This window comes from Apiospora marii (assembly GCF_038362585.1).
Source record: "Apiospora marii strain CBS 49790 chromosome Unknown utg000003l_segment0_segment0, whole genome shotgun sequence".
NCBI lineage: Eukaryota > Fungi > Ascomycota > Sordariomycetes > Amphisphaeriales > Apiosporaceae > Apiospora > Apiospora marii.
This window is the reverse complement of record NW_027117374.1, coordinates 2,344,024-2,361,317: the sequence shown is the minus strand read 5'-3', so window position 1 is coordinate 2,361,317 and position 17,294 is coordinate 2,344,024. Positions and strand designations below refer to the sequence as shown.

Below are 17,294 nucleotides of genomic sequence, written 5' to 3'. Positions count from 1 at the left end.
TGCTGGCTGGCTAGGGTGCTTTTTTTCTGTGACAATTTAATGGGGTTCGCGATCGGTGTTCCGACGCCGTGGGTGAACATGGAGCCGGCTGTTGTTCCTGACTGACACTGACATCGCCTACTGACTAATAGGCAACCTTCGGTTTTTCTAGAAGCTTGTCCCTCTTGTACCAGTAGTCAGGTCATTGGCAAGCATCCACTTGGAAGTTGCCAGCTGCAGTTGCCCCCCTTCGATCGTGCTTGATGCTGGCGCAAGACGCACAGTAATGTGAGTGCAAATCATGCCGTATTCGTGGGATCCCCAGAGTGTATTGAGGGTACCCTGTACCGGGGGATATTTCGCTCCTGCATGTAGGGAGCATGCGAATGCTGCACCCTTCCTGAACTCGAAGGGTTGCGGATGCGGGTGTGCAGCAGGGTGGCCGGCTTGGTGCAACTATTCCCAGAGCGGCCAAAGTATCGGTCCTACTAGCGATTCCGACCAGCGAGCAGCCTCGCACACCAGAACAAACATATGTTACGGTACGTTCTGTACTGTACTTTCTCCACCTGACAGGGCAGATTGAACGCCCCTAAATCGCTCATTCCAACATTGCACTTTCCGATGTACACTTCGACTTGTACAAGGGTGAGTAATACGTACTACAGATAAGGGCTTCTCGCGGTTTCTGGCTTGGGGCTCCAGCCGGAGAGTGTAAGTGCCACACGGGACTGACTGGGCCTATCTCCAGTCCTCCCTATTTTGAGGAAGCCGAGCAAGTTCCTTCCGCTCAGTTTAAGACGCATATATTTAAACTTGTGCTCTTCCCCTTCCAGTCTCCTTCTCGTCTCCTTGCATTATCCTTCTGATACCAACTATTGTTGCCATTCAGCCATCTTCAGCCTACCTACGTCTTATCCATCCGCACCTCGGAAACCCTCCCAAGTCTTCAATACTCAACATACCTTCAAAATGCCTAGCCACGACATCAAGTCCGTCCTTGACACCAAGCCCCTCTCTTTCACCTTGAACACCAAGGGCGGCAAGTGGAAGTGCACTCTGCACTCCAACAGACAAGCTCTGTATGTCATCCCTCGAGACCTCCTTATTGCCCGCCGATGTGACTTTTGCTAACCCTTTTCACAGTGAGAAGTCTCGCACCACCGCGGATCGGACCCCTGGCATTGACCGCGCCGACTCTGATATGTCCATCTCGTCGGCGGAAAGCACTACTTCGTCCCAACATTAGAGTTGCTTTGCGTCCAATTCTACCGAGCCCTAGCACGACGATTGGGTGGCGCAACTCTATGGCCAATTACCTACGTGGGGAACCCTGGACGTCCCCAGTCTTGGCATCGAGTTTGCGACCCAGCTGCCAGTCAAGATGGGTGACGAGCATACGGCGATAATTATGGCCTCTTCCCCCTGCAGACCAACTTGAGCACAGTAGGGACATGCAGGCGGGAAAGCTTATATTCGCTTTCCAGTTTCTTTCCCTGCTTTCCCATGGTCTCTCCATCTTGTGGCACCAATCAGTGATCAACGAACGGCCACATTTATTAAATAGTCGACTGATATGCATTTTGCGCGACGGAGTTGGAAAATATCCATTTGTTTTTATTGCTGGATAGGTTAGGAAGTATGGATCCTCCCTAGGAAAGGCGGAGACCACCTCGGCGTTCCCTGGATTTGTTTCCACAGCTTCACTATGCTCGGTCTTCTTCAGCCTATAGACGTCATTCACACTGACTCCGTGAATGAAAATAAAGAAGACACGTTTATAATGACCTCATCTTCCGTGACGATCTGTAGGCGTGGACGACAGCCAGTGCAGGTACGACTTGTTCACTGGTATCGATTCGTCGCAACCACGACTATTGCCCTTTGGGTTCGACGCGGGGAATAAATTTGTTGGCACATTCAGTCGAAATACTCCAGAACGCGCAACGCCCGGAGTATCCTCTAGCCAAACCGAATGCGGTATCTATAGTCGAGGAGTCTAGGAGTCTAGGCGAACGGTCAGCAGTAAGCGCACTTGTCAAGGGGACAAAAAGTCAGTCCAAAACGTTCCCCATACCTATCCCCACAACCTCCATAGCGGAGGTCGGCCCTTTTTCGACTCAACTGGCTCAACCACTTCCCAGTAAACTATCGTGCGCACTAGGCCACGGCACGGATGCAGTTGACGAAGCCCGTATGGCCGGTTCGGTTCTCCTAAGTGAATCCCTCGCGGCACTAATCAGGTATTGTTGGTGCCGGTGTGTCCACCCCGGCTTCGGAGCCCAGTTCTCCTCCAGGGCGAGAGTCATGGGCATGCATTGCCTTGCCATCCCTATTCGTCAGCCCTTTGAAGAGGTGAAGTTGCTAGAATCAGGGTCTGCCCTGTTATCATGGAAATGGAACGGCGTGGTGGTGCTGGTGCAAGTACTAGCCCACCTTGAATATATCGCATCCCCTCCTTGCCAACAATAGCGCATGTTTGGAGAGCCGCCGTACGCGTGAGATAAATATCTGGAATATGATATTCTACGATGACTCTCGTGGCGTTGAGTGTCTATTCGCTGGGTCTTTTTTTTTTTTTCGGAGGGCGAGGAGATGATGGCTGGCCTGTCTTCCCCTGGTTACTTTTCTCTCGGCTTGAGATTTTGCACGGCACATTCATCGACTCCCTTTCATTTCATGAAGACTGGAGCTGAAATGGTGATTTGAGACCGATCAAATATAGAAATCGAAACATTTCGATTATGGCGCCCCGATGTTGTGATAACATACATAAGTCCATGGCTGTCTTGGCAGGATATCCCCCGGGGAGAGGGGAAGAGTTACATTTCCACGCAAACAGTAGAGGGTCAATCATGTCGAATGGAGTTGTTCCTTCTGACCATTCCTTATATACTGTGAGAACAGTCAAAATGTGTGCAACCAGATGGAAGCCTAGACTGCTACACCGGTGATCGCCAAAGTGGAACGTATCTGTACCGTCTGGTCCGACAACTCCCGCTAGACTTTTCGGGCACGTCTCGCCAACATGAAATTTCACATACACGGCCGTCATAACGGTGGTTTTCATCATGATCCAGGCGTATCATGCTCAGATATGGGTTTAGGATTCTAGATACAGCCAGCAACCTAACTCCTAAGTGCCTATATAATCAATGTCTTGACACTTAACGTTCCCAGTGTTTCTCAGCAATCCCATGAGAGAACAGCATCCTCGCGTGGTATGAATTGTCCTTACATTAGGCCCAACTGCCTGACGATTATTGGAATTGCTTATATTGAACGAACAATGTCTTGCGAAGCCCTTGGTGACTTGAACGAATCTTTTCTTTTGGGGTTGCCTTGATATCTTCCGAACGAATAGGATCTGGCGGTGTTCGACTCTCTTTTCACACAATTTTCATAACACGATGACCGATATCTGGACAGCGGGTATCATAGAAGTCATTGTGTTATCACTACTACGCGAATTCTTGGGGGTGAGGTTATCATAATGGGAAAGCTAAGCAACTGTCTACGATCAGATGGGCCTACGATTACCAAGTCGTCTTGGCTGGAGTTAAAGCGGCATCAGCACTCGCGTAGAATATGAGATCTGTGGCCAGCTAGCGACAGAGCTTTACAAGAAACAGATAACAGAATCTACCAATCAAACCATAGACATGAAACACAGCGGCCAGAGCCTCTGTGGTTGATGTCGGCCTAATCAGGGTCTGTTGTCAAGCATGGGACTCTCTTCGTTGACGCCCTAAGCTTACCCGACATATAACTGTTCAAAACGCATAGACATAAATAGGGAACACTATCAAAACAGTCCACGGACACTTCACTATGCAGGAGTTCCTTCGGTGTCGGTCATAAGGCGCTGGTGGAAGAGTACCGATGTTGACACCGGTTATCATTTCTTTGGGCACCTCCCCCAGTACTTCCCCGTGTATATCATTCACGGCTGGATGCTGTATGACTCAGCGCCTAATGAATCGATTTCGTCTTACATGTGTGAACAGAATGGATGGCCAATAAGGCATAAAAGGGCGTCATTATCCTCTAGCTGTGTAATTGCCATTTGTCATTTCACTCCTATGATATCTACTCACTGGCCCATGAATAGTCAGCCAATGCCCAATGACATGACATATACTGGGGCAAATACGCTTCTCTACGAAAACTTGACACGCGCCGACGTGAACATGTACGCATGTGCGAAGTGAACACGGCATCTTATGTCAGCGGATTGGGCCGCCGAAATCTTGGAGCAACATCATGAGGAAATGACACTCAATAAACACGGGACAGCCCCTACCTAAGTCAATTCGACTCAGCAGCATTCAGTACCAAGACACACCACGGCACAAGAAGCAGGCTGGTACGGAGTACCGGTGCGGTAATCAGCTGCCTACATGACGATGAAGATGATGGTGGTGCAATAAGTGAGTAACACAACATCCAGTTCCCAGACAGAACCGGGCGAGTTATATTAAGTATTTGAAAGTTTGTGCTTCTCGAACAATCTTCACAGCCAACCCCCTCCGTGCAACCTTGGCTACGCCAATGCATGTCGCACGTTTTGCTCATAAGCGGCGCGCAGATGCACATACGTTCTGTATATTTGCGACACGGCATCCTGTTATATTTGTTTTGGCGTGTAACATATGCCTTTCCATCATTTCCCACAACAGTGTTATATGCATGTTCCTTGTTACCTGCGGTCGCAAGGGGCCAGGAGACAGGCTGCAGCTGCACTGTATATGTAGGTAGTATGCATATGCAAGCGCAACGTTTCGCAGAACAAATATGCCAAGCGATCACTGACGGGTACTCTGGGATGCTGATCCAAGTACGAAATAAGAAAAGCAACAAAAACATCCACTGGCAAGGCAACGATTGCAGGCCTTGACAATTTACAAACCCTATTGAAAGACCGATCGTCTATAAATCTCGCGTATGTGAGACTAAAAGAACACCCCAGGTTGGATACGTAAACAGTAGATTAGACAGCTTCAGAAAACGGACGTTGATCGATGGACCTTGGCAGCCCTCTATAAGAGGTCTTGGCGACTTAGGGGCGCGATGCATGATCGCCGGGCTAGATGACGAGAGTGTGGAGCTTGACGACCGTTTTCGTGGGTGGAGTTGCAGTTAGGGGTCTGCCCCGGATACTGTTGAGATTAAGACGGAAAATTGTCCGACGTATCAATCGGGATCGCTATTACACCTGCCACCAGCCTGCTTCCCCGTCTCGCCCGCTACAAGGTAACAGCAACCTCTGATATGAAAATCTACATAGATAAACTACAGATATATCCAACCATATCGCCCAATATAAGGAGGAGGCCGGGAAAACCTGGTGTGAATATTCTGTACATAGTATGCGAGGCTCCCACATCCCTGGGATCCTCAGATCGTCGAGCGTGTGTTGCAGAAAGCCACGGAAAGGGGCGACGAAAGCCGAAGCCAGGAGTGATAGACCAATATACAGCTGCGACTACAACAGCAATCATCTGTAAATACCTCACCGTATCCGACTCCCGACACGCGCACCTTGCTTATGGGTACGGGATAGTAAGATGCGAGTAGTTGACACGACGTTTCGGACTTGCTCCTTGAACCCGGGATGATATGACTACGCACACGCATTTGGGTGAGCTGAAAACTGCAGGCTGCTTGCATCTGACGTTTGCTGTAGTACTAATGCCGCCAAGGTCATTTGGAAGAGACGAGATGCATATCCGATATACCGGAAGACAGATTCCATACGGTTGATTCACTTTTCTCTTCGCAAATGGCAGTTTGGTGCGGCAGTTGGTCCTGCGGCCACCGGCTGTTGATTTGCGCCGATCCAACAGCTGGTGGCCCATACCCATACAGGGGGGGGAGCTATTTCTCGCCTTTCAGGGAGTCAGGGTGCGTCTTATGTTCTGCAGCCGGCGAGCTGGCTTGGCATATAGTGACACTCGCCCATCCAACGTTGACATAGTCTTGGTAATTGGGAAGTAAGATGTGATCTCCACTGATGATCTTGCTACGACAGCACAATGTACGGACCACGAATGCGCATATGCAGGTCGCTGCGGGTCGCCAGGCTTCTGTCAAATTACAGATCTGTGAGTTGGATGGCCATGACGGATTGCGCCTCGCCCGGTGTAATGAGACGTTCACTTGCTCGATGATCTGAAAATGAACAGGACTGGCAACTGGCTGGGACTGGCTGAGCCACACCCATAACCAACTGCACACTGTACATACGGTGGACTAATAAGGTTAACAAGCTCGAATAATAAAATAGGAGTTGTTTCGATGTTCGGCAGAGGAGTGGGCCTCTCTAGATGAAACAGTAGGGGGTCCCTGTTCTTTTTCGCCGCCCACTCCTCCTTCAACGTTCTTGTCCCTGCCGCCCCAGGCACTCAGGCACCAGGCACGCAAACCGGGAATGGGACGAAGACAGGACTCAGGAGAGCGCCAAATTGACAGATAAGGGGGCTGCCAAACCGACAGCCTGCCCGGATTAGGGCAATTGCCATTCACGTTTTCAGCGTATACATACAAGCTGTACTGTCAACCAAACTGACAAGTAGCGGACCCTTTAATTTGGCATAGTGTGCGCGATGAAGCCACCAAAAACGCCAGCGAGGCCATATTGGGTTGGATGCAGCGCCGATCGTAGGGTCCAGATGCAGGGCCTATGTTAGAACAGTGGTAGGGGCCGTCTAGTGGCTGCACGTATTTGCGCCCAGTGGAGCGCCCAGCACAGCACATTCCTCTCTGGAGAACTGCTTGAAGATGAGAAAAGCATGGTCGCCCATTACCAACCAGTGGCCAAGCAGAGCTGAGCTGATGGGATTGAATGGGAGCGAAGGATGCATATTCCATGCTCCATGCTTGGTCTTGTTTCAATCCGCAGGCAGGCTATAAATATATGCTTGTATGCATATGATCTCAGCCGCTATGCGAGCTACGTCTGCAAAGGTTGGATCATTTTGTAGCGGTCAGAGGGCTGGTTACGTGCCTCTCACGAATTGTAGTATGGCGGTGAAATGGAGGAAGTGCCAGCGCCTGTCAGTCAACGGAGAATTCTTGGTTGTTGCCCTGTGGAAGGCTGGAAGGTTTATGTAAGTGTAGCGCGTTTGTGTGGAAAGTGTCATGTTGTTATTACACATCATGATGGCATCGTCGTCATCTAGAGGAAGGGAGGCGCGCGCGCGCGCGCTTCACCGCGTTGAATGTGGGGTGGGAGAGACAATTCCTGCGAAGGCGAAGACTATCTTTGATTGCTTCAAGGGGGGTAAGCATCCAAGGGGCATGGCCAACAGAGGAGTCGACTTGCGAATCTTGTGCAGGCCTAGGTAAGTAGGCATTGATCGTACCCCAGAGCCAGAGTGAAGCCGGACACGCAGCGATGCCGGCTGCAGATGACAAGTGCACATACGCCATCCAGCATGCTGGTCAGTGACTCGACCTCAGCTGCCGTCTCATGGGCGATCCCAGAAGAATAACTTACGTGCCCAAGTTCCGATACCACCACCACTAGACAGGAACGGTGTTGCGGAGTGACAATGTAACGTCTGGAGTTTAAATATCCTGATACCCTTGAACCTCGTCCGACCAAGTCCATTGGCTCGCTAATGGCTTTTACGTTTCAGCCTTCCTTTCGAGGGCTGAACTGCGGTTTTCCAGTTCGGCCTGCTGCCTCCAACGCTTGAAGTTGACACATCGGGGTTCTGAATCCGGAATAACATGAGTCTTTTGTTTTTTGCTGACAAGTGGTAGCCGACGGCACTTCTTGCCTATAGCTGGGCCCAACAACGCCCGCCGGTATTTCCACACATGCCGGGTACATATGTTTGATGTTGGGTTTGAGAGGTGAGGCTGAGTCGTGCTGTCAACACCCTACTCGGGTCCGATCCGATGTTTGTTGAAGGTAATGGCTCTAGTCGACTTGACATATCCCATGTTTGTATGGTGTGCCTATGCACCAAGTGTAAGGAAGGCTATGTAGGTAAGTATGTAGGTATGATATGACGAGTACCTACATACTCAAGGAATCAAACACTCGGGGCGGAATCCCACATATACTTGATGAGGATAACTGCTGTATATATCTGGCTATTATCAAAGCACATAACTCGACAAACCATGATGCGGTCACAACCCGCAGATGTTTGTGTGATACACTGACTTACAGTCGCACTGGCTCGGCCCAGTCTCGCCCTGTCAGGGGCAGGCCACGGGCCATGGACCATGGGCCAATGTCGAAAATGTGGCGCTGGGAACTGAAGCGCAACGCTAACCACTGTCGGCTCTAGCCTCTAGCGTCCCCTCACCCTCATTGAGAGGGTGCTGTAGACCTCGCCCGCCATCAATGTTCATTGTTGTACAGTCGACTCGACCCGACTGGCACTGTGCCTTTCTAGACCCTTTCCACTTTCTGTTTTCGAGCCTGCTTGCAAGCTCCGAACCACGCCCCCTCCAGTCCAACAGTTCAGGCGACCCCCTTATTATCACAGTAAAAGTAGTAGGCAAGGTTAGGTTGCTAGGCTTTAGACGCAAGGCAAAAGACGAGACAGGCAAGAGAAGCTCAGCGACGACATTGGCCGCCGCCCCCCCTCGAGAATTACATACACCTCTCTTTTCCTCCCACACATATCACGGACAAACCAATCTGCCTTTATTAATTGCATCAAGTGGGAACCTCCCTCTCGCCTTCGGGACCATGATAGTCGAAGCTGTTCGCTAGAAGGCCCGCGCACATTATTCCACTACGTGTCTGTCTCTGTGTTTCCCTGTCTTATGTCCATCTGTCTTCGAACAAGCGACAAAATATACGGTTGCTGCTCCATAGCCGGTGGCCTTTCTTATACATCTCCTCCCCCGGACACAATCGCATTCGCCTCGGCTGCCCAGGCGATTCAGTTTTCCGTCAACATCAACAACGACGACGCACAGGCACGACTCTTCGCAAACACTTTAGGTTGGGATTCGTGGCTGTTCCCTCCTCGGATCGACACCGTGCGTCCGACCATTGGGACTGAAGTTCAGAGGACAGTGAGATCAGATCTTGCCCGGCCCAGGCTTTTTTTGATTTGGCTAAACTTTCGACGGCGCCTTGCCAAAAGGATTCCAAGGCTTGCTACCGAGCCGCCAGCCGCAGCCCCTTCAATCTCTCACGCCGTCGCTGTTGTTGCATCATCGCCGGTGCGGCGTTGATACTTACCCCTGGGGGCAATTGTTCATGTTCCCATAGCTGCAGCCCGCCTCGACCACTTTGCGATTCCAACCAACCTACTCGCCCGGCCACCTTGGGCCCTCGACCTGTCGTATGCGACCACGCCGCTGCCAAGTAGCGATCGATTGACCGTAACACCTGCCGACTCGCGTGCGTTCTCTGCCGGAATTGAACATGGACGAATATCTGGAAAACCAGCTGGAGAGCGAGGAGAACTTCCCCTGCAAAGGCTGTGGAGAGGTAAGGAGTCAGAACCATGAGCCATGACGCCACCGACGATATTCACACTTTCGGGTGCTAATTGTGTTCAAACTTAGATACTCGAGGAGGGCAAAGCGTTTGAGCTGGGTAAGTCTCCATATACAAGAGCTTCTCTTCTATACCCAGATTCGCACCGAGCAGTGTCTCTACCGGTCTTTGACCACCCTATCCACTCGTCCCCTTGTCTCGAGCAATGACGTCTCTCTTCACTGTACCCAATGTTCCGCTCGACGGTGCTGACGATGTTGACATAGCCGGCAACCGATGGCATCTGAACTGCTTCCGCTGCAATACCTGCGGCACGCTTCTTGATTCCGATGCGAACTTGCTGCTTCTCGGAGATGGCTCTCTCATCTGCAACAACTGCACATACAGCTGCAGCGCCTGTGGCAACAAGATCGAGGATCTTGCCATCCTCACTGGCGATCAGGCATTCTGTGCTACCTGCTTTCGATGTCGCAACTGTAAGAGGAAGATTGAGAATCTGCGGTACGCCAGGACCTCGCAGGGAATATTCTGCATGAGCTGTCATGAATCTCTGATGGCAAGGAGGAGGAAAAAATCGAAAGCGGCAGCCCAGAGTAAAGCGAGAGAAAAAGACGGGTCTCCCATGATAGTGGACAAGAGTCTTCCTGCGCTTCCCCCCAACGCCATACCGAATGGTGCCTTCTCCAACGATCGAGTAGATCCCGAATCCGATAACACGCCAACGGAACTGTCCCCGCGGCCTCGGCCGACATATAATCAGCATGATTCATCAGGTTCGAGGAACAGTTCCAGGCCGGCTCGATCGCCCGAACGGCGCGTAGAGCATTCCAAGGAAGGCTCGCTGTCTCTTCCATCCTATCGCAACAATCGCAACTCTGCTTTCATGGGCGGCCATCCAGAGGTTCACAATACAGCTGGAGAGGATCGCGATTTCTTCATCCCTGTAGCCTTGGACCCAAGTCCTATACCCTCTGCCACACCGCAGTCAACAAGAGAGAGCTCTGCTCAGGACCAAGGCAGACACTCGAAAGAAAAGGACTACTTCAGCATTTCAAGAGACGGCCAGAAATCGGAACGGAAAGGGGAATCTCAAACGTCAACCCCGCACATCGCTTTCCAGGAGAAGGCACGACAGCCGTCCTCTGATTACGACAGCCCACCAGCGAAGGATTTGGGTCGAAAGCTGTCCAAGTCGTCCAGGGCTGATAGGAAGTCGCACTCAGCCACGACTGATGACCGATCTCGAAAATCGACGAACGAAAAATCCCAGTCGGATGGGTTCAAATTGCAGGATGCCCCGAATACCAAGAAATCCAATACCCGTGCCGATTCCCAACATGAATCGAGTGGAGGGCGATACAGTGAAAGCCCGGACAGGACAGAGAAGGCTCTTACAGATGCGTCTCAACTGCTCTCGCAGACGATCGATCAGTCTACAACATCTCGTGCCTCCCACGAATCGCGTTCCAGGGATGAGGACGAAGTTCGGTCAACGGATTCTTCCCTTGGACCATCGAGCATGTCTCGACCCATTGCGCGCAAAGAGGTACCCAAGATGGGAAATGGTATGTACCCCCTGAAAAGTGAAGTGGTCTGGTCACTTGCAACTAACATCTACCAGGCAACGGTAACCTTCCACCCGTGCCGAGATCTAAGGGGGCCGAAGATTATTCGCAACCTTCGCGGCCTAGCGCTGAACAGAAGCTGAGTGATACTTATATGGCTCCGCGAGCGCCCCCTGCGCCTCCCACGCATGCTGGTCCCAAAGAATCTGTCACTTCGTTGCCGGAAGTAAACGAGAACAAGACGTCACCCAAGCTCCCGAGATGGAGCTCCGGAGGGGACTTCACCATGGAGGAAGACATGGCGCGAATCCTCGGAACGGACGAGGGCTCGTCATCCATTCTGCGCCGAGTATCGAATGCGGTGCGTCATGGTAGAACCAACAGCGCAGAACAAAGCGGTACCACGGGCCGTATGGGTCATACCCGCAGTGTTAGTGAGTCAACACGAGCAACTACGTCGCCTCACTGGCCCAAAACGCCCATTCTGGAGGATTCATTGAACGGTCATGGTCATGGCCATGACATAACAAGCCAACTTTCGATGCCGACAACTGATAACGCTGCGTTGTTGAAACGACGGCTGCGCAATTCCGAAAATAGGGTTGCAGAACTAGAGCGCCAGTTTACCAGCGAAAAGGACCTCAAAGTTATCAACCAGAAATTGGAAGAAAAGCGAAAGACGGTTTCGGTGCTGGACACACAGACAGAAATTATGATTCGCCAATTGGAGGTGTTGGCTGGCTATGTCGAAAAGGCCAAAGACACGGGGCGCCCAGTGGACCTTGGGGAGCTAGAGGAGTCCGCCATCAAAGAATTTGTGCAGAAGCTCGAGAAGCTCAAACAATCCATGTCGGCCTCCTTGGAACAGCTGCACAGCGAACGCGATGAGCTGGTCGATGAGAAGAACAGAGCAGTGGCCGACCGAGACCGAGCATTGCTGGAGTTTGAACAGTTATCCTCCAAGAACGCCCAATTAGCCGACATGAATAACGACCTCACCCACCAGATCCAGGAGAGATTCAAGAATCATTCCAACCAGCAAGACGTCCGATCCCCCAATGGCCTAGGAATCCACTACCAGCACAAGGGCTCATCGAACCACTCGGTGAGCCTCGACAACACCAGCATACAGACTGGCACCACCTTGATACCCGACCAGGAGGAGCCTATTGTCGAACAGGGCCCGACAGTCGTCAACATCCGCAAGGGCAAGGTGCAGAAATTCAGCTGGAAGAAGGGCTCCAAAGCCATGGCCCAGAACATTGCCAAGGGTGTCAACAGGACAGTCGGCGCTCTGCAGCAACCTGAACGTCGAGACCAGCAGGGATTGGATATCGGGAACATTGGTCTACCCTACAACATGACCCATGTTCAGGTCGAGTCTCCCGTGTCTCAAATGCCGCCGCCTGCGAACGGCCAAGCCAAGAAGGACGCCGAGGCTGCCCGCCAGGGCTTCTTCAACTTCAACAAGAAGGCCAACACCATGCCCAAGAACATGGCAGCCATGAACTCCTCGCAGCATACCATTGCCGAGGCTGCGTCTGTTCTCTTCGGTTCGGAACTTTCTGAAAGAGCCGACTTCGAGCGAAGACAGATTCCCTGTGTTGTTACCCGTTGCATCGAGGAGGTAGAGCTCCGTGGTATGGACACGGAAGGTATCTACCGAAAGACTGGTGGTAACTCGCAGGTGAAGATGGTCCAGGATGGCTTCAACACTACTGAAAACTTTGACATCTCGGATCCCGATATCGACATAACTGCCGTCACTAGTGTTCTGAAACAATATTTCAGAAAGCTCCCTACTCCTCTGTTAACCTACGAGGTCTACGATCGCGTCCTAGAGACAAACTGTATGCACAGTCCCATCCTGCCCCATTTGCTTGCTCGAATCCTTAACCGTTACTGACCTGCTTCATAGCCTTTGCGACCGATGAAGAAAAGTATGACCATTTGCGGAAGACGTTCAACGCCCTGCCTCAGAAGCACAAAGACTGTCTCGAGTTCCTCATGTTCCATCTTTCACGTGTGGCCAAACGTGAACGTGAGAACCTGGTGAGTACTATTCTGCCACTCGTGTTGGGGCATCCACTAATAAGAAACAGATGTCGCCCAAGAACTTGGCAGTTGTCTTCGCGCCCACTATTATGAGGGACAGGACGATAGAACGTGAGATGACCGATATGCACGCCAAGAACCTCGCGGTTCAGTTCATTATCGAAAACAGCCACATCATCTTCTCGGAGGATTAGAAAGCCTGACGGCGACATGCCCTAAAATCAAACGACTTGTACATAGCCCACCTTTGACGATGGAGGCTGTCCCTGGGTGGATCAGCTACATCACGTCATGATTATGACAGCAAGAGGCAGGCCCGTGAGACTACCTTCCGGTCCTCCCTCTTTTATGATGGTATCATATAGGGCTTTCTTACGGAAAGCCGATCAGGAAGGACAACCCCACCTCCCATCATTGGATCCGTTTCTCTTCTTTCAGGAGTGCCCCGTGCCACGCCTGTCTACATATTGGCATTGTAGGAAGCTTAATATCCTTGCAAGCATTGTCGTTGTTCGTTTCGTTGGAGTTTGCTCGCTTTCGAGACCGCCGCAGGGGATGTGGCCACGAATGCGTTTCGGAGCGTTTTTCTACATGTTCTTTTCTTTGTTGGAGTACAAGAATCTGCGGTATTCCTATGATAAGTCATGTTGCGCATTTGGGAAGCGGTGATGACACGACTTTCGCTAAGTAGCTGCGAAAGGCAAAGCGGATATGGAGAGAGTGCAGAGCCACAAATGTCGAAGAACTTTTATACCAAAGCTGATTCTGGTTTCGATCCTCCTAACTGGCATTCATATCTCAGTCTCCCTCCCCTTCCCCACTTGTCTACTATACGTGATGCTGCCCACTAAAACCGACTTGAAACGCTATGCATATGTGAAATTCAACCGCTAAACTGCCACGCGGTGTATACTTGATCGTTGATGTAGATGAGAAACTCGTCGTCGCCCCAGAGTGATTGCACACCAAGCGACGTTGCGGGGTTGGAACCTTGTCTTTGGACACGACCCTCCGCAAAAATCTGGTCAGGGTCAAGAGCAAACTTGACAGTGCGATGCAGTCGCTTCTGGAAGTCTGGGGACAAGGTTTGCCACTGGCCCCATGCCGATTGCATAGACAGCTCCCATCGACGCGCAACCAGAGGGTGATCGTCCTCGCGTCTCGTCCTCTGCGTCGTGGTGTAGAGAGGAGTATGACCATCCTCTCCCTTTTGGGCCTCTTCTTGTTGTCGCTGTTCTCCATGTCCTCCGGTCCCTTGGCTTGCTGGATCCTGATCACGGCACGGTCGGAGCACCATCAGCGGCCACTCCTCGTCGGCGCTGGCGGCCGAGAGCCGCTCCGTCAAACATCCGTTCCAGAGCCGGAACGCCTCGAGGCTGCTGCTGCTGCTGCTGCTGCTGCTCGCCGCCGTCTCGAAGCAGGGGTACGTGAACGTTTTGGTGTAGACGTTGAAGCAGACGGCGACGAAGCCGGCGTCGCGGCACTGCGGGCAGATAACGGGCTCGCCGACCCCGGCGGCGGCGCCCATGGCGTCAAAGGGGCCGTTGGTCTGCTGGCCGCCCAGCCAGACGGGCAGCAGGCTGAAGTCGCCGTGCGCGCTCGTCTTCTCCCAGCGCAGGCCGCCGCGGTGGGCGGCCCAGCGAGGTGGGAGGAGGTGATTGTTGATTGGCTGTTCGGTGGCTAGACTATCGCTCACGGTAGTAATAGTGGCGTCGTTGTTGTTGTGCAGGGACGGAGAGGGGAAGTCGGGGAGGAAGGTATGGAGCAGCGTGCCATCGGTGCTAAATTCGTAGACGGTCAATTTTCGGTCCTGCAGCGTGGCGAGGAAGAAGATATCGCGGCGGGCTGGGTGGAGTACGAAATCCAGCGTGATTACGTTGTTGTTGTTATTAGCCGCCGTCGTCGTCACGAGGGCCTGTTGTTCGAAATCATCATCGTTGTCGCCACCGCCGCTCATCAGAGAAGAATCCGAGGAAGAAGGCGGCGGCGGCGGCTGCTGGATCCGCAGTCCGACGCGACACGCCCGGTAGGCGATGTCGCGGATGTCGTAGCGGTCCGAGAGCACGTGGCCCGGGACGTAGCCACGGGCGCTCGCTATGTCGATCTTGCGGGGCGGCTCTTCTTTTTTCTGGTAATCGCTGGAAAAGCGCGGGCGCCAGAGCCAGACCTCGCCGCCCTGCGACACGATGAGCACCGTATCGTTCTCGCTCAGGGTGCGGGCTATGCGCTGCGGCATCACGACCGACCTTAATGTCTCTGCTGCCCCGCCGTCCTCGTCGGCGAAGTTCCACGCGTGCAGTGTCGTTCCCCGCGCCATCAGCAGCATGGTGTCTCCGAGGCTCGTCATGTATCCCGTCCGATCCTTCCCGTGGCCTGGGAAGAGGTAGCCGCGGCGCCGGCGCGTGCGGAGATCGTCCACAATGGCGAAGTAGGGTAGGCTGTACGCCTCCGGCCACCAGGCGATGCGGCCGTTGGCGTAGGCTACAAAATGAGCCAGTCTCGTATACTGCTGGCCGGGGCCGTCGCTTGTCTCTGCCGCCTCATCCCTCACAGCGGCAGTGGTAGAAGATGAGGAAGAGACGGGCGCAGGAGGAGGGCACAGGTCCGGCACCGCGGCGTAGTCGTGCACGCCGCCTTGGGCGGTGGGCAGGGCGCGGCTCAGGGACGCGGTGAAGTACTCGTCATCCTCGAGCCGCATGCCATGGTGCAGCGAGGAGAGGAACCGGCCCTGGCTACGGCGCCGGTTTCGGGTCAGGAAGCGGCGGAAAGCGGCGCCACACTGGGAGACCGGGACGGCCAGGCGGAGCTGTGTGGACAAGCCATCGTACCAGCGATCTGCGAGCGCAGGCCATATGCTGGGGGACTCCCAGATGTACCTCAGGGTGTGACTCGTGTGCAGACAGGCGACCACGTCATCGGGGTCGAGGTATGACAAGATCTGGAGATGGAGTTCTACAGGGAGACTGTTGACCAAGCCGGAATTCTCTATTGGTAGCTGCGAGGCTGTCGACGACGAGGCGGCTGGGCGCCGGAGTTGGGATATGAATGCCTTCATTAATACGGCAAGCCTAGCAGAGATATCTTATACCAGGGCAGACCAACTTAATTAGCTGCGCCTCGAAAAAGGAATATATTTCAGTGCTACTTTTACTGGTTATTGATGTTGATTGGGTGCGCCCAAATGAAGAATATCGAAATACATTGCGAGCTAAAGCAGATATCTATGGGTTCCATCTCTCAGCCCAAGTGGGGTTATTGTCACCTCACTCTTACATGTTTGGTAGTGACTAGGACCAGGAATGCGTGGCATCTCTGTGCCAAATAGAAACCCCGGCCTAATCGGAATAGAGACAACATGCTTATATCCATTGGGCGTACTTCTCTGTCTGCGTTATAAACAGCCATTCTAGTTTTGTTGCTGCAGAAGAAGCGCAGTTGCCACAAAGGGTGCCGTTATTATTAGTTTCGATCCGTAGGCCACCGGGGTAAAGCCCAAAAGTAGTCAGTGAACGCTCACTTTCCATCGCCCATCATTCGCTTGGCCTTGTCCAGCAGCAGGCCGCTCTCCCTCCCTAGTCTGCGCTGGCCATCGCGGCCTGGCGTTCGCGCTTTCTTCATGGCTTTCCTGAACCTGTCACGTTCCTCTATCTTGCGCTGCCGTTCCTCGGTTCTCCGTTGGTACTCCTTCTCGCGCTCCTCCGCTGCCGCCCTCTTTCGATCAGCCTCGGACTTGGCCTTTTCGAAATAGTCCGGTCGCCGCTGCCTCGGACCTCGGGGGCGGCGCTGTCTCGCTCCGCCCTCGTCCTGCTCAGGCTCGGCTTCGGGCTCATCCCCGTCCAGCATGGCCTGCCGCTCTGGGTGAATTTGGACCTCGGGCTCCTCTGCTTCGGTCTCGCCCTCGGCGCCTGGCTCCCCACTAGATGGCTTCCCCGAAGTTTGCTCCTCGGCAGCCTTGATCTTTGCATACTGCTTCTTCAACTTGGCCTTCTCAATCAAGCCCTTCTTGACCTTGTCGACTGTTGCCCATTGTTAGCACACATATGTGATTGAAAGCATATGAGGAGACCAGATCTTACTCTTTCGTCGCCAGGGGCCATCTGGGAGATTTTCCGGTCCTACGCGGAAACCCTTTTTGGGCTTCTTGGCGTCTGGAGCGCCAACAGCGTCATCTTCGAGTGGCCGTTTTGTTGAAGACATGGTCTTTCGTACACGGGATCCACTGC

The 17,294-nt window shown here is 52.9% G+C and overlaps 4 protein-coding genes across 4 annotated transcripts; 2 read left to right on the top strand and 2 right to left on the bottom strand.

The window, feature by feature from the left end:
* Window positions 1–951: 951 nt before the first annotated feature.
* PG985_004248 (uncharacterized protein) lies at window positions 952–1,228 on the top strand (the record flags this gene model as incomplete). The annotated part of the gene is made up of 2 exons (XM_066824017.1): window positions 952–1,061; window positions 1,126–1,228. 2 exons carry the CDS (start codon window positions 952–954, stop codon window positions 1,226–1,228), a joined length of 213 nt encoding a protein of 70 aa, XP_066687177.1.
* Window positions 1,229–9,376: 8,148 nt separating this feature from the next.
* PG985_004247 (Rho-type GTPase-activating protein 4) lies at window positions 9,377–13,265 on the top strand (the record flags this gene model as incomplete). The annotated part of the gene is made up of 6 exons (XM_066824016.1): window positions 9,377–9,442; window positions 9,520–9,550; window positions 9,718–11,016; window positions 11,073–12,866; window positions 12,935–13,068; window positions 13,119–13,265. The coding sequence occupies 6 exons, from the start codon at window positions 9,377–9,379 to the stop codon at window positions 13,263–13,265; spliced, it is 3,471 nt and encodes a 1,156-aa protein (XP_066687176.1).
* Window positions 13,266–13,954: 689 nt separating this feature from the next.
* Window positions 13,955–16,126, bottom strand: PG985_004246 (uncharacterized protein; the record flags this gene model as incomplete). Its single annotated transcript, XM_066824015.1, has 1 exon — window positions 13,955–16,126. One exon carries the CDS (start codon window positions 16,124–16,126, stop codon window positions 13,955–13,957), a length of 2,172 nt encoding a protein of 723 aa, XP_066687175.1.
* Window positions 16,127–16,584: 458 nt separating this feature from the next.
* PG985_004245 (uncharacterized protein) lies at window positions 16,585–17,268 on the bottom strand (the record flags this gene model as incomplete). The annotated part of the gene is made up of 2 exons (XM_066824014.1): window positions 16,585–17,087; window positions 17,148–17,268. The coding sequence occupies 2 exons, from the start codon at window positions 17,266–17,268 to the stop codon at window positions 16,585–16,587; spliced, it is 624 nt and encodes a 207-aa protein (XP_066687174.1).
* Window positions 17,269–17,294: the final 26 nt, after the last annotated feature.